Here is a 15,056-nt window from a genome sequence, read left to right on the forward strand (position 1 = left end):
ACCTCACGCTCTCTAACTGACAATTTACTCTATGATTGTAGTCATACTATTTCATTTTCTCCGTACCCATCCATGCTTCTTAACCTCACGCTTTCTAACTGACAATTTACTCTATGGTTGTAGTCATACTATTTCATTTTCTCCGTACCCATCTATGGTTCTTAACCTACCGGTCTGCAGCACACACGATTATATTACAGATAGGTCGATATATTGTTGCATATTTCAACCAAACATTGCCATTCCACACAATTAATGTCCGCGGCTTCCGATCTTTCAGGCCAGTTTTCTCGGAAACTACCGGGTTGTGGCAGGCCAGAATAAAAATGGCCCGCATAATTTCTCACGCCGTTTCCAAAAAACTGGTTTTCCGGTCATTATCGATTTGACACTTCATGAAGTTCCCTTGTTAGTAACAAAAAACACGTGATCATTCTACTGCATTTATTTGAAGGATTTTTTTATAATTTATATAAATAGTGAGTAATTTTTCCCCCACTTTCGTTTCTGAGTGGCTCAGAAGTAGAGGTTTCATTACTAAGGTATGAGTGGTAAAGTTTGGCAGTAATCGAGATTCTATAATTTGAATGAGATCATTTATAATAAAATTTTCAAATCTGGTCAATAGACCTCGACTAGTAAGTGACACAAATATTAAATTTAGTGGCCAATTCCCGTTACGAACCAGTCCAATCGTCGGCTAATCGTGTAAATTGGTTTAAATTTGGCGCCATCGTTTTCGTCGGTTTTTGGCCGCAATCAGGGTAATAAATAAAATTTTTCATTCCTGACCTTTGGCACAACAATACTGAATGACCTCAGAGGTGTCTCAGAACTTTCCAGTCTATCGGCCCATTGATATAAACTTAATTCTGGATGGCGACTAAGAAAAATCGTTATGAGAGCTCGGACTTGACCTCCATTAGGAACCATTTTGAAAAACAACTAATTTTCAATTAACTTTAATTTACAGGGCTATTCAGCTATTTTCGCCGATCTGTTTTGCAATTTTCTCAGCAACTAAGAGTCAAAGAGACTCGAGACTTGAGTGGTATGAGTTTGAGCGATACTCAATTGTCATATTAAAATATCAAGGTCATTCAGGTCACACGTAAAATAACGCGTTTCAAGGTTATTTGATGGTCATTCTATGATTTTCCACACTTATTCATCCTGGGTTAAGATTTCGAAGTTAGTTGTAACTGTCAACCAGAAGATATTGCAGTTTAATTAAAAAGGTACTGAGATTCTTTAATTAACAAAACTTATCATAACAGTTGACCCTAAAGACATAAGAGCCTGAAATTTTGATACTGGTGTTTTCACACATACTTTTTTATGATTATGCCTTCAAAATGCCGCTTTTTTTAAATTTTTGCGTTTCTCTTTCTTTACTTTCTTTTTTCTCAGTCTCTTTCTTTCAGTCTCTTTTTCTCAGTCTCTTTCTCTTTTTTTCAGTCTCTTTCTCTCAGTCTCTTTCTTTCAGTCTCTTTCTTTCAGTCTCTTTCTTTCAGTCTCTTTCTTTCAGTCTCTTTCTCTTCTTTCTCTTTCTTTCCGTCTCTTTCTCTTTCTTTTAGTCTCTATCTCTCAGTCTCTCTTCTCTGAGTCATACACGCGCTTAGACGTCACTGCCGCTTGCAGTAAGCCTAGTATAAATCAAACTTGTTTGACGGTGCTAAATCTGAATACGAATGCATCTACACTACTCGATACCTTGCCCGAAAGTGTCAATCTAATGTTGAATCCTATTATATTGATTGTATTACACGTTAAAAAAGCACCGAGAACTGAAATCCCCGTTCATATATCAATAAGATGTTATCAATTTGAATCAGAAGATAAGACAAACACACATCGAAAATAAACTTTGAGAAAAGATATTTCGATTGAAGGTTATTTTAATATCATTCCATAATAAAAACTAAAGGTTAAATAACCATTATAAACGAGTTATAAACATCCTACATGTACAATTGTCATTGACAGAAAAAGATTAGATAATTTTTAATCTAATCCACATTTAATTGAATTAACAGACAACCAGTTATCCTTTTCTTGAATTTATTTGTTCATTAAATTAAATCAGTTATCCGTTATTAAGTATTAATAATTAATATTAATAATTTTTCTGATGATGGATCAACAAGAAATAATCACAAACCGTTGTACCTATGATGAAGCTTGTTTTTTGTCTAAAATATTTTTCTGGTAAAATTAAATCTCTCATATTTTTCAGTTTTCTTATTAAATTCTCACTTATTTAAATTACTATCGAAAGGTGGACATCAAGTATACTGAGAATTGGATTAAAACGTGAACCAACCAAAGACGATCTTTACAAATGTCCTGCTGAAGATGAATCTGCTAAAACTACACGAGACTTTGAAAGGTAAGTTCAAGATTCTGATAGCTATTTTACTTTCACGATTATCTATGAATTTAGGAACTGGGGGCAAGAGATAAAAGACTCTAAAGCAACTAATAAACCACCAAGCTTGCTTAAGGCAATCATCAAAACCTATGGATTAACAACAGTATTCAATAGTTTTCTATTGGCGTTTGATGTAAGTTTCAACGTTTCAATTTTATTTGATAGAATCTCTTTTTTGTAATGAATCATTTGTGTTTTGAATTGAACCTTAGGATTCTTTGAATTTGGTACAAACTTTTCTCCTTGGATTAATTGTTCGTTACTATTCAAATAATAACTATACAAATGTGACCTGGAGAGAGTGTTTATTTTATTCGATTGGATTGACTGTAACTCTTTTCTTTTTTGGTTTTATTCGGCATCAAATTTTTCTTTCAACTTCAAGACAAGGTCTTCGAATACGAACTACGCTCACTGCAGTAGTTTATAAGAAGGTGAAATTTCGTAGCTATGCTAATTTTTGCAATAGAACTTACTAACTCTCTACTTTTTGAATTTAAAGTTATTGACAATGAGTCGAGCAGCAACAACGAAAACTGATATTGGTTATATTTTGAACATTATATCCAACGATCTTTCAAGATTTGATGATGTAAGTTTTTATTTGGCTACCTGATTGTCAAGAGATAATTGATTTTATTTTGGTTTTCAGTTGATGTTCAGCATAATGTATATTGTGATTGCACCGTTGATATCGATTGCAGCTTTAGCCTACTTGATTAGTGTTCTTGGAATTGCAAGTTTGGGATTACTTATTGTCCTCATAGTTCTGATACCGTATCAAGGGATTTGTGGAAAATATTTCGATAAATTCAGGTAAGCAAATAGCTCTGAGCTTTTTTGATAAAATAAACTTTTTCTGTTTAGAGTTGAAACAGCTCTTCTCACTGATAAGAGAATTAAATCAATGGAAGAAATGATTTCGTCTATTAAGATTGTCAAAATGTTCACGTGGGAACAATCGTTTGCTGATGTTATTTCAGAGATTAGAAAGTAAGTTTTCATTTTTGCGTGGAAAAAAAATTCACACTTAAATCAATTTATTGATCAGTATTTTCTACTCTCAGAAAAGAAATGGGTAAAGTTCGTAATTCAGCAGTTCTTAGATTGATGAATTTGATGGCTCATGCATCAGCTACAAGGATCATGGTTTTCGCGTGTCTAATAATTCATGTACTTCTTGGCCGACCATTGACTCCGGAATTGGCATTTATAACATTATCTTTATGTAATGGGCTCAAGGCCCCGGTTACATTTCATATTGGCAATGCAATCGGACTGCTTGTGGAAACTTTAGTCTCTATAAGAAGAACCCAGGTAAAGTATAATGAATCTTGGACTATCATGAAATTATCCAGATTATTATGCAATGCAGGAATTTCTTCTAGTGGATAGTCAAAAAGCATTGAGTCCACCATCAAGTGATGATGACCATGCGAAAGGTGCAATTGTGCTCGATAAATATGGAGGTAAATGGGATAAAGTGAGTTAACGAATCACATGCAATGTTAAGAATATTTTCGATGAGTGATTTCTGAATAAAACTTTATACATGTATTTATGATTAAGAACTTGAAAATTGACCATTTGAAAGATGTTTCATTGAAATTGGAACCTGGTGAATTATTACTGGTCATTGGTACTGTTGGTTCGTCAAAAGTGAGTCAGGAATTAAATCTGATCTTAATATAATCTAACTATTGATAATTTCCTCCTCTCTTTATTAGACATGCTTAATGATGGCTCTTCTTGATGAGATTGTAACCGTATCAGGATCGTGTATTGTTTCTGGAAAAAAGTCTTATTCACCTCAAGAACCGTGGACATTTGCCGGGACTATAAGACAGAACATTTTATTTGGTCGTGATTATAATGAGAAAAGATATCGAAAAGTAATTGACGTTTGTTCATTGAGAAAAGACCTAAAATCATTTCCATATGGAGACAATACTTGGGTTGGAGAGAAAGGTTATACTCTTAGTGGTGGTCAGAAAGCAAGAGTCACTCTCGCAAGGTCAGTACCATTTCAGTTTATTATACAGCCAAAGACTTTAAGCTTGCAACCACTTTTTAAATACTTCTGTGTAAGTATTGAATCAATGAGATACAGCTAACCCATAGATACGATAATAAGTATTGTCCCCTCATTTACAACGAGGTCTTAAAATGGTCAACTGATTGGATATCACAAGTTACCTTTACTTGATTATCATTAACTGTGCGAATGATTAAGTGGTTGCAAACCTGTGCCTTTGGCTGTATGTACATTTTTCAATCGGCAGTTAGATTGACCATTTCCTATTAATCTCATTAATATTAACAGAGCAGTTTATGAAGATGCCGATGTCTATCTTCTTGATGATCCATTAAGTGCCGTTGATCCTGGAGTAGCTGAACATCTTTTCGATAAGTAAGTAAACTATTGATCCTATTGTCGAATTGCGATTTTTAATTTTATTCTGTAATTAATAGATGCATCAATGGTTATCTCAAAGAAAAAACAAGAGTATTGATTACTCATCAATTACAATTCTTAAAGCGAGCAGATAAAATTCTCATCATGAATGAAGGTCAAGCATTGGCTTTTGGTACATTCAAGGAGTTGAATAATATTGGAATAGATTTCATCAAATTTCTTAAAGAATCGAATGAAATTGAAACGAATAATCAGAAATCAGAGGAAATGTTATCGATTGATGAACTTTATGGATTACCAGCACCATCACGATTAACCAAAACACAATCGAAAACATTGACACAAGTTAATTCTTTACAATTTATGGATCCATTAGATGAAATTTCGATCATTGAGAAACAAATGGAACAACGTGAAGAAAAAATTTCATTTGGTTCTCTTAAAGGTCGAGTTTATTTGGATTATCTTTTAGCTGGTGGAAACTTAATATTCATCAGTATTTTCCTAATAACATCATTCGCATCTCAAGGAATCATAAATTATGTCGATCTTTGGTTATCTAATTGGTCAGATGAGTCGCTTTTATTATCACAATCATTTAATGAAACTTTGGATGGAATGAGTTTCAAAGAATATTCCAAACCTTTTGTTACACGAAATGGTTTAATCTATTTGGGATTAATTATATTGTTATTAATTGGAGTTTTAATTAGACTTGGAATGAACTATCGAATTTGTCTGAAAGCTTCTGAAACTTTACACAATAGAATATTCAGTAAATTGTTACGAACACCATTAAGTTTCTTTGAAAATAATCCTGTGGGTAAGCATAATACAGCATTCTTGTTTTATAATTTAAAAGTGCTATTTTATGAATAATACTTGAATACTCAATCAATCGTGAAATTGGTCCAAATAACTTTTAGGTCGGATATTAAACAGGTTCACTCGTGATATTGGTCTTATCGATGTGACTATTGCAAATAGTTTTGTCTCGATAAATGTTGTAAGTACAAGTGTGAAATTATGTTGATAAACGTTTTTAATGAGATTCAACTAATTAATAGGATTTATTGCAAATTTTTGGCCTTATTTTTATAACTGCAAGTGTTTTGCCTGTTATCGTTATCCCCAATATTGTTGTTTTCAGTGTTGGATGGTTTGTGAGGCAGATCTACCTAAGGCTGGCTCGATTCATTTCGAGAGTCGAAGCTCAAAGTTAGTAAAATAAGCTTTTAGTTTCTCGACACAATCACTAGATTATAATAAAATTAATAGTAATATTATTTTCATTTCATAGCGAGATCCCCACTTTACAACCAAATCGCAACAACATACGAAGGCCTTACTACCATAAGAGTATGGCAATATGAATCGAAATACACTGACCAATTCTATCGATACTTGAATGACAACAATGCCTGCAAGTTCATTGCATTCAGTTTGAGTCGTTCTATTGGAATGATTCTTGACTTCATCATGCTTGCACTATTGGCTGTAATATTGATAGCAGTATTATCATTTCCTGAAAGGTTTGGAGGAGGTCAAGTAGGTCTAATAATATCGACGATGCTATCTGTTTTTGGTGCACTACAATATGGTGTCAAAACGACCGCTGAGCTTGAAACTAATATGATAGCAGTCGAAAGAGTCCTCGAGTATGGTGATTTACCTTCTGAACCTTCATGGAAAACTAACAAGTCTAACTTGTTACCTTCAATATGGCCTGATGTTGGAAACATTAAGTTCGATAGCGTTTACTTTACTTATCCAGGATCAGTTAATCCAGTTTTGAAAAATTTAACTTTCGATATTAAAGGAGGAGAAAAGATTGGTATTGTTGGTCGAACTGGTGCTGGAAAAAGTTCATTAATATCAGTGTTGTTTAGATTGTCAGAGTTTCAAGGAAATGTTCTAATCGACAATATTGACATTCAACAACTTGGTTTACATGATTTACGAAAGAAAATATCCATACCACAAGATCCACTTCTTTTTACTGGAACAATTCGTAGTAATCTTGATCCATTAAGTGAACAATCAGATGAATCCATTTGGTCAACCCTTAAAGCCGTAAATCTTTCACGGACAATCGAGTCTATGCCTGGTGGATTAGATGCAATAGTAACTCAAGGTGGATCTAATTTAAGTTTAGGACAACGACAATTACTTTGTCTTATTCGAGCTCTTTTACAACGGAATCGCATAATGATATTGGACGAAGCTACTGCAAATATGGACCATCAAACTGATTCACTGATTCAGGAAACAATTAGAAAAGAGTTTAAAGACTGTACTGTCCTAACTGTAGCTCATCGACTAAATACAATAATCGACATGGACAAGATCATCTTATTGGACGCTGGTCAATTGATTGAATATGGAGAACCATATTTACTCTTGAAAGATGAAAATAGTCACTTTAAATCATTAGTTTCTAAAACTGGCCCTTCATATGCTAAAATGTTATTTACTATTGCTGAGAAATCTTATCTAATGAAACATCCATCACAATCTGATGAAGAACTGAAATCTTAATTGATTAACCTTAAATCACAAGTGTAAAGAATTTTCAACATAACTTGACAGTAATTAATATCAATTAAAAAGATATCAAAGAGCACAAATAGACACAGTATTCATATATATATATAATAGATGTGACATTTTCCTTATCAAACATTTTCAACGTTTATCATTCACTCTGTTAAACGTAAAGAGTTAAGTTCTTTACTCTTTGGATTTAACGGTATCTACAATTCATTAACTTATTTCAATTTCTCTCACCTGACCTGCAATACTTCCCCTGTAGTTATGAGGTTTGATCTTTGCACAAATAGTATCGAATTAATTAACTCAAGTGGATTAAAGGTTATTCAGATCAGGAAACACGAGTCCTATCGGTGATTGACTTGATAATGCAACTATTAATAATTAGAATGGTATTACACAAAATTTTATTCGAGTTGAGCATTGACTAAATATTAATAGATCGGGAAGAAAGTTTCAATATCATTTCTTGTTTGCACAATTTCTCTCTTGATTTCAACTGAGGTAATCAAATAATCTGAACTATTCAGATAAAACCAGTAGCTTCCGTAATTTAAATAAATTACTATTTAAATATTTATAATAATCTCCTAGAAGATCGAGGGCCAATAGAACATTTTACCTTTTCTGACAAACTCAACGAATCGGATCAAGTTTTCATTAGTTTGACATCCAAAAAGTAGTCAAGTAATTATTATAAATGTGACAGTGATAACTGCCTCGTAATGAATTATTTGATAAGATATCTTGAGAAGATAAAATCTCTGATTAATACTGATTATCAAAAGGAAATTTTTCAATTACCGTTAATCTCAAATCTTTGTTTTCTTACTCAAATCAATATTATTGATACTTTTTTCTCGTTAAAAAGTGTTTCAAATCATCCAAACAAATTAATGCTCATTATTTGGGTATCATCAAGTAAATGGATAGGCCGGAGACCATCACTAATCCAAGTCACTATGATGATGCTTGTCTATTGTCAAAAATTTTCTTCTTGTAAGTTCATTTGATCTATTGTTGTGTTTTTTCAATTGGGGTATTTATTTTTTCACCAAATCCAATTTTCTAGTTGGCATGCAAGTTTCATGTGGATCGGTCTCAGTCGTGAACCAAATAAAGACGATTTTTTCAAGTGTCCTAGTGATGATGAAGCTCTTAAGGTTACAACGGATTTAGAAAGGTGAGTTACTTGTATTCATTACAATTAATACTTCTATATTATTAATGAAATAAAATTGTAGGGCTTCTAAGGTTAAAGTGTTTAATTACCTGATTTGTTTTTAATTATCAAATAGAAATTGGAATCGGCAAATTAAAGATGCTAAATCTAAAGGTCAGGCTCCCAGTTTACTTAAGACCATCATCAAAACCTATGGACTAACGACAGTCTTAAACTGTATTTTCTTAACGGTTGATGTATTTATTTCATGAAATCAATTAATTGGCTTTTAATGAATATGTGATTTTTTTCTCTCTCTCTCTCAACTCAATTTGTTTTTAGGATTCGTTAAACTTTATACAAACTTTTCTTCTTGGATTAATTGTTCGCTATTTTTCAAGTAACAATTACTCGAATGTGACCTGGAATGAGTGTTTATTCTATTCTATTGGATTGACTGTCGCTATATTCTCCTTTGGAATGATTCGACATCACGTTTCTCTTTCAACTAATAGACAAGCTCTTCGAATACGAACCGCACTCATAGCATTAGTTTATAAAAAGGTAAAAATTGTCCTAAGATCCAAATTCTGTTAAGAAATCAACCATCTACTCCTCTTTCGTCTGAAAAGCTTTTGAAAATGAGTCGAGCGGCAACCATGAAAACTGATATTGGTTATATCTTGAACGTAATATCCAACGATCTTTCAAGATTCGATGATGTGAGTTGGAAGTTTCGATCTTTTGAATGTTCTAATGTCCGTTTTTTTCAATCATTCCAGTTGACTTTCAGTATAATGTACATTTTTATTGGACCATTTATGGCAGTTGCAGGTCTAATCTACATGATAAATATTCTGGGTCTCGCAAGTTTAGGACTACTTGTGGTTCTAGTATTCCTTATGCCTTTTCAAGCGATGTGTGGAAAATTTTATAATAAATTCAGGTAAATTTTTTACTTACAATAAGAATAACTTTGAATAATGTTTATTCCCGATAATTATCTGAAAGGAGAGAAACAGCTCTTCTTACTGATAAAAGGATAAAATCAATGGAAGAGATGATTTCATCGATTAAGATAATCAAAATGTTCACATGGGAACAATCATTTGCTGATATTATCTCTAAAATAAGAAAGTAAGTAACAAATCACAAGAAAAAATTGACAAAAGTTATCACAATTAACTATTTGCTGACTAGTTTTTTATTTATTTTAGACAAGAAATGGTCAAAATATACAATTCATCAATTCTTAGATTGATGAACATCGTGGCAAACGCTTCAGCGACTCGGATCATGGTGTTTGCTTGCCTTCTTATTCATGTGATACTTGGAAGACCATTGACTCCAGAATTAGTATTCATTACTTTATCTCTTTGTAATTCACTTAAAACACCAGTAACTCTTCACATTGGTCTTGCAATTGGATTAATTTCTGAAGCTCGAGTTTCTATTAAAAGAATTCAGGTAAATTTTCAACACAGTCATCGAAATAAAATGTAAATAAAGTAGAAAGATGTCAACTTGTTCAGGATTTGCTTCTAATGGACGATAAAAAAACTACCAATTTGAATGATTCATCTAATAATTATGGAATCAGTCTTCCCAAAGGTTCCATTAAACTAGATAGATTTCGTGGTAAATGGGATAATGTAAGTTAATTACTGTTCAATTATCAAAAAATGGCTGAATAAATAATAATGTTTGATCTCCCAGAGCTTGAAAATTGACCATTTGAAAGATGTATCCTTGAAATTGGAGCCTGGTGAATTATTACTGGTCATTGGTACGGTTGGTTCATCCAAAGTGAGTTAAGAAATCGAAACTCTAACTGATCTTATAAAAATTACAAGTAATTTCCTCCTCTCTTTATTAGACATGCTTAATGATGGCTCTTCTTGATGAGATTGTAACCGTATCAGGATCATGTATTGTTTCTGGAAAAAAATCTTATTCACCTCAAGAACCGTGGACATTTGCTGGGACCATAAGACAGAACATTTTATTTGGTCGAGATTATAATGAGAAAAGATATCGAAAAGTAATTGACGTTTGTTCATTGAGAAAAGACCTAAAATCATTTCCATATGGAGACAATACTTGGGTTGGAGAGAAAGGTTATACTCTTAGTGGCGGTCAGAAAGCAAGAGTCACTCTCGCAAGGTCAGTACCATTTCAGTTTATTATATGTACATATTTCAATAGACAGTTTGATTAACCATTTTCCCTAAATCTCATTACCATTAACAGAGCAGTTTATGAAGATGCCGATGTCTATCTTCTTGATGATCCATTAAGTGCCGTTGATCCTGGAGTAGCTGAACATCTTTTCGATAAGTAAGTAAACTATTGATCCTATTGTCGAATTGCGATTTTTAATTTTATTCTGTAATTAATAGATGCATCAATGGTTATCTCAAAGAAAAAACAAGAGTCTTGATTACTCATCAATTACAATTCTTAAAGCGAGCAGATAAAATTCTCATCATGAATGAAGGTCAAGCATTGGCTTTTGGTACATTCAAGGAGTTGAATAATATTGGAATAGATTTCATCAAGTTTCTTAAAGAATCGAATGAAATTGAAACAAATAATCAGAAATCAGAGGAAATGTTATCGATTGATGAACTTTATGGATTACCAACACCATCAAGATTAACCAAAACACAATCGAAAACATTGACACAAGTTAATTCTTTACAATTTATGGATCCATTAGATGAAATTTCGATCATTGAGAAACAAATGGAACAACGCGAAGAAAAAATCTCATTTGGTTCTCTTAAAGGTCGAGTTTATTTGGATTATCTTTTAGCTGGTGGAAACTTAATATTCATCAGTATTTTCCTAATAACATCATTCGCATCTCAAGGAATCATAAATTATGTCGATCTTTGGTTATCTAATTGGTCAGATGAGTCGCTTTTATTATCACAATCATTTAATGAAACTTTGGATGGAATGAGTTTCAAAGAATATTCCAAACCTTTTGTTACAAGAAATGGTTTAATCTATTTGGGATTAATTATATCCTTATTAGTTGGAGTTTTAATTAGACTTGGAATGAACTATCGAATTTGTCTGAAAGCTTCTGAAACTTTACACAATAGAATATTCAGTAAATTGTTACGAACACCATTAAGTTTCTTTGAGAACAATCCTGTGGGTAAGTATTGATTGAATAACCTAAGAGTTGTTATTTTAATACTAGAGAGCTTGGAAATTGTTTTGAATGAATTTCAGGTCGGATATTGAACAGATTTACTCGGGATATCGGAGTTATTGACGTGACACTTGCGTATTCTACAATCATTACTAATTCGGTAAGGTCGATCGTGTAGATGAGTTTGTGTTCATCAATTAATCAATTAATTCATTAATTAGTAGGATCTACTGCAACTTTTTGGACTAATTATAATCACTGCAGTAGTTTTACCATATGTTATTGTTGCAGCGATTGCTGTCTTTTGTTTCAGTGTTTTCGTAAGGCAAATATACCTGAAATCGGCTCGATTCATATCAAGGGTTGAAGGACAAAGTGAGTCGGTAAAATGATTGATTTTAGATTAATTTTAATGTTTAGATTTCATCATCTTTCAGCTAGGTCACCGATTTACGATCAGATCGCCTCAACTTACGAAGGACTCGCTTCTATTCGAGCTTTTCAGTACGAATCTCAGTATATTAAGCAGTTTTATCGATACTTGAATGACAATAACTCTTGTAAATTTATGCTCTTTGGTGCCAATCGTTTGCTCGGTGTAATTCTCGACTTCGTAATGCTATTATTGCTTGTTCTAATTCTAACAATACTTCTAACATTCTCGGATCAATTCGAAGGAGGTAAAGTTGGTCTCATTTTATCAACGATGTTGACAGTATTTGGAGCTCTTCAATGGACAATTAGAAATACTTCTGATCTTGAGACATATATGATTGCAGTCGAAAGAGTCCTCGAATATGGTGATTTACCTTCTGAACCTTCATGGAAAACTACCAAGTCTAACTTGTTACCATCAATATGGCCTGATGTTGGAAACATTAAGTTCGATAGCGTTTACTTTACTTATCCAGGTTCAGTTAATCCAGTTTTGAAAAATTTAACTTTCGATATTAAAGGAGGAGAAAAGATTGGTATTGTTGGTCGAACTGGTGCTGGAAAAAGTTCATTAATATCAGTGTTGTTTAGATTGTCAGAGTTTCAAGGAAATGTTCTAATCGACAATATTGACATTCAACAACTTGGTTTACATGATTTACGAAAGAAAATATCGATAATACCACAAGATCCACTTCTTTTTACTGGAACAATTCGTAGTAATCTTGATCCATTAAGTGAACAATCAGATGAATCCATTTGGTCAACCCTTAAAGCCGTAAATCTTTCACGGACAATCGAGTCTATGCCTGGTGGATTAGATGCAATAGTAACTCAAGGTGGATCTAATTTAAGTTTAGGACAACGACAATTACTTTGTCTTATTCGAGCTCTTTTACAACGGAATCGCATAATGATATTGGACGAAGCTACTGCAAATATGGACCATCAAACTGATTCACTGATTCAGGAAACAATTAGAAAAGAGTTTAAAGACTGTACTGTCCTAACTGTAGCTCATCGACTAAATACAATAATCGACATGGACAAGATCATCTTATTGGACGCTGGTCAATTGATTGAATATGGAGAACCATATTTACTCTTGAAAGATGAAAATAGTCACTTTAAATCATTAGTTTCTAAAACTGGCCCTTCATATGCTAAAATGTTATTCACTATTGCTGAGAAATCTTATCTAATGAAACATCCATCACAATCTGATGAAGAATTGAAATCTTAATTGATTAACCTTAAATCACAAGTGTAAAGCATTTTCAACATAACTTGACGTAATTAATATCCATTAGATATCACAAATAGAACAATATTTTCATATCATTATTTAGAAGTAATTATAAAATCAATTTCTTTTCTAAAGAATATAATCAATTATCAGAATTTAATCGGTTTGACATGATTGTGGTGTTACACTGTTTAATCTTCTTGGACGAACCAAATCTCAGCCAGAAAGATAATTATTAGTACTGTTGAAAGGGATGAGAAGAAATTGGGTCCAATCAAAGTTGATTTAGCAAATTGAAATCCGATGTCATTCTTAGAGACTCTGTAGATAAACATGGACAGCTGAATAGAGACACAAGATAATTAGTTAATCGTTTTCATGTAATTTCATTATCGATTATAACTATTGCTAGGATTGTTCTAAACGTTACCTCATAATCAACTTCAACACAATCAGTTGACAAAGTTAATTGGTATAAATCGTTAAAACAAGAATAAGCAGCGATGTTTACCTTCATCATTCTGAATGTTGTAAACAATATTTGAACCAATCCTAAAAAGTAGAGGAACTTTTTCAAAATACTCGAATCAAAATTGTATTCATTGGTGGCGATTGAATAGCAAATGAAAGATAAACGAAAAATAAATAAAAGATGAACCAATGTGATGAAAACTCTTAAAACTTCAGCAATATATTTCGTCAAGTGTATGATATCATTATAAATGGAATGAATTTCTTGTATCTGTAATAGCGATATTGGTTTTTGGGAAACTTTAATCAAATGATGAACATAATTAAAGGATATTGTTAATAATGATGTTATATCAAGCAGTAGACTGAATTGGAATCCAAGATACATTATAACCCCAAAAGCATAATGAGCGACTTTATAAATGATAAAAATGGTCGATGAGAATTGACGAGAATCAAATAGATTGAAATTTCTCGATGTATTAATTGTTGAGACGATTAGTTGAACTGAAAATATAATCAACATTTGTAATCTATCGGTGGATACACACTTTCGATTGAACTGAGATGGTGGTAATTTTATTTTCGACCATAACCTGTTAATCTTGATAATATTTGAATCTCTGAGTGTCCATTGGTGACTGAGCAAAATATAATATAAAACCAGATTCTCAGCTAGAAAGTTTATCAATCGAAAGCGATTAATGCTAGAAGATAATGATAGCTTATTGAAGGTATGAATCTGATCGGTAATTGATTGGATGATATAACCAGTTAGAATAATATTCCAGATAATTTTTCGTCGAGTTGAACATTGACTGAACAGTTTGACCAATGGAAAAAATGTTCTAATATCAATTCTGTTTCCATATGACTCTTCATGTCTCCCCTGATTGAATGTAAACCGATTGAGGTAATCAAATGATCTAAAGCGATTAGCCTGGACTGATCTACGAGGCAAATAACTTTTCGTTTCCTCAGGAAATATATTGAGTATTTTAACCATGACAATTTTCACAGTACAAAGTCAACCAGAAATATATATGAAATGAACTATTAACTTGATCAAATCAAATGAGAAAACTGAAAAGATCAAGACAATAGAGAGTAAGTTTGTATCGTTTATGATTTGCTTGGTAACGAGAATGACAATGAGTAGCAATTAATCAGATAAATATGAAA

The 15,056-nt window shown here is 32.5% G+C and overlaps 3 protein-coding genes across 4 annotated transcripts; 2 read left to right on the top strand and 1 right to left on the bottom strand.

The window, feature by feature from the left end:
• Nucleotides 1-2,065: 2,065 nt before the first annotated feature.
• Nucleotides 2,066-7,474, top strand: LOC128396213 (ATP-binding cassette sub-family C member 4-like). The gene is made up of 16 exons (XM_053356769.1): nt 2,066-2,208; nt 2,279-2,389; nt 2,444-2,564; nt 2,644-2,865; nt 2,934-3,023; nt 3,084-3,247; nt 3,299-3,424; nt 3,499-3,748; nt 3,807-3,914; nt 4,001-4,090; nt 4,159-4,445; nt 4,755-4,841; nt 4,904-5,670; nt 5,774-5,853; nt 5,915-6,065; nt 6,148-7,474. Exons 1-16 carry the CDS (start codon nt 2,132-2,134, stop codon nt 7,383-7,385), a joined length of 3,969 nt encoding a protein of 1,322 aa, XP_053212744.1. The 5' UTR covers nt 2,066-2,131; the 3' UTR covers nt 7,386-7,474.
• A 617-nt stretch (nt 7,475-8,091) lies between these two features.
• On the top strand, nt 8,092-13,443 carry LOC128396104 (ATP-binding cassette sub-family C member 4-like). Of its 2 annotated transcripts, XM_053356629.1 has the most exons (16): nt 8,092-8,396; nt 8,470-8,580; nt 8,696-8,816; nt 8,902-9,123; nt 9,192-9,281; nt 9,342-9,505; nt 9,571-9,696; nt 9,777-10,026; nt 10,092-10,211; nt 10,276-10,365; nt 10,436-10,722; nt 10,810-10,896; nt 10,959-11,725; nt 11,803-11,882; nt 11,947-12,097; nt 12,160-13,443. In XM_053356629.1, exons 1-16 carry the CDS (start codon nt 8,323-8,325, stop codon nt 13,398-13,400), a joined length of 3,981 nt encoding a protein of 1,326 aa, XP_053212604.1. In that variant the 5' UTR covers nt 8,092-8,322; the 3' UTR covers nt 13,401-13,443. The 2 variants fall into 2 exon arrangements, with proteins under 2 accessions (XP_053212604.1, XP_053212605.1); XM_053356630.1 differs by lacking the exon at nt 8,092-8,396 and having other exon boundaries at nt 8,468-8,580; nt 8,696-8,733.
• A 120-nt stretch (nt 13,444-13,563) lies between these two features.
• LOC128396082 (uncharacterized) lies at nt 13,564-14,938 on the bottom strand. The gene is made up of 2 exons (XM_053356605.1): nt 13,834-14,938; nt 13,564-13,744 (listed from the first exon to the last, which is right to left on the bottom strand). The coding sequence occupies exons 1-2, from the start codon at nt 14,878-14,880 to the stop codon at nt 13,595-13,597; spliced, it is 1,197 nt and encodes a 398-aa protein (XP_053212580.1). The 5' UTR covers nt 14,881-14,938; the 3' UTR covers nt 13,564-13,594.
• Between the last annotated feature and the right edge of the window lie 118 nt (nt 14,939-15,056).

The sequence above is a fragment of the Panonychus citri genome, unplaced genomic scaffold, assembly GCF_014898815.1.
Source record: "Panonychus citri isolate SS breed McGregor unplaced genomic scaffold, ASM1489881v1 Contig00143, whole genome shotgun sequence".
Classification (NCBI taxonomy): Eukaryota; Metazoa; Arthropoda; class Arachnida; order Trombidiformes; family Tetranychidae; genus Panonychus; species Panonychus citri.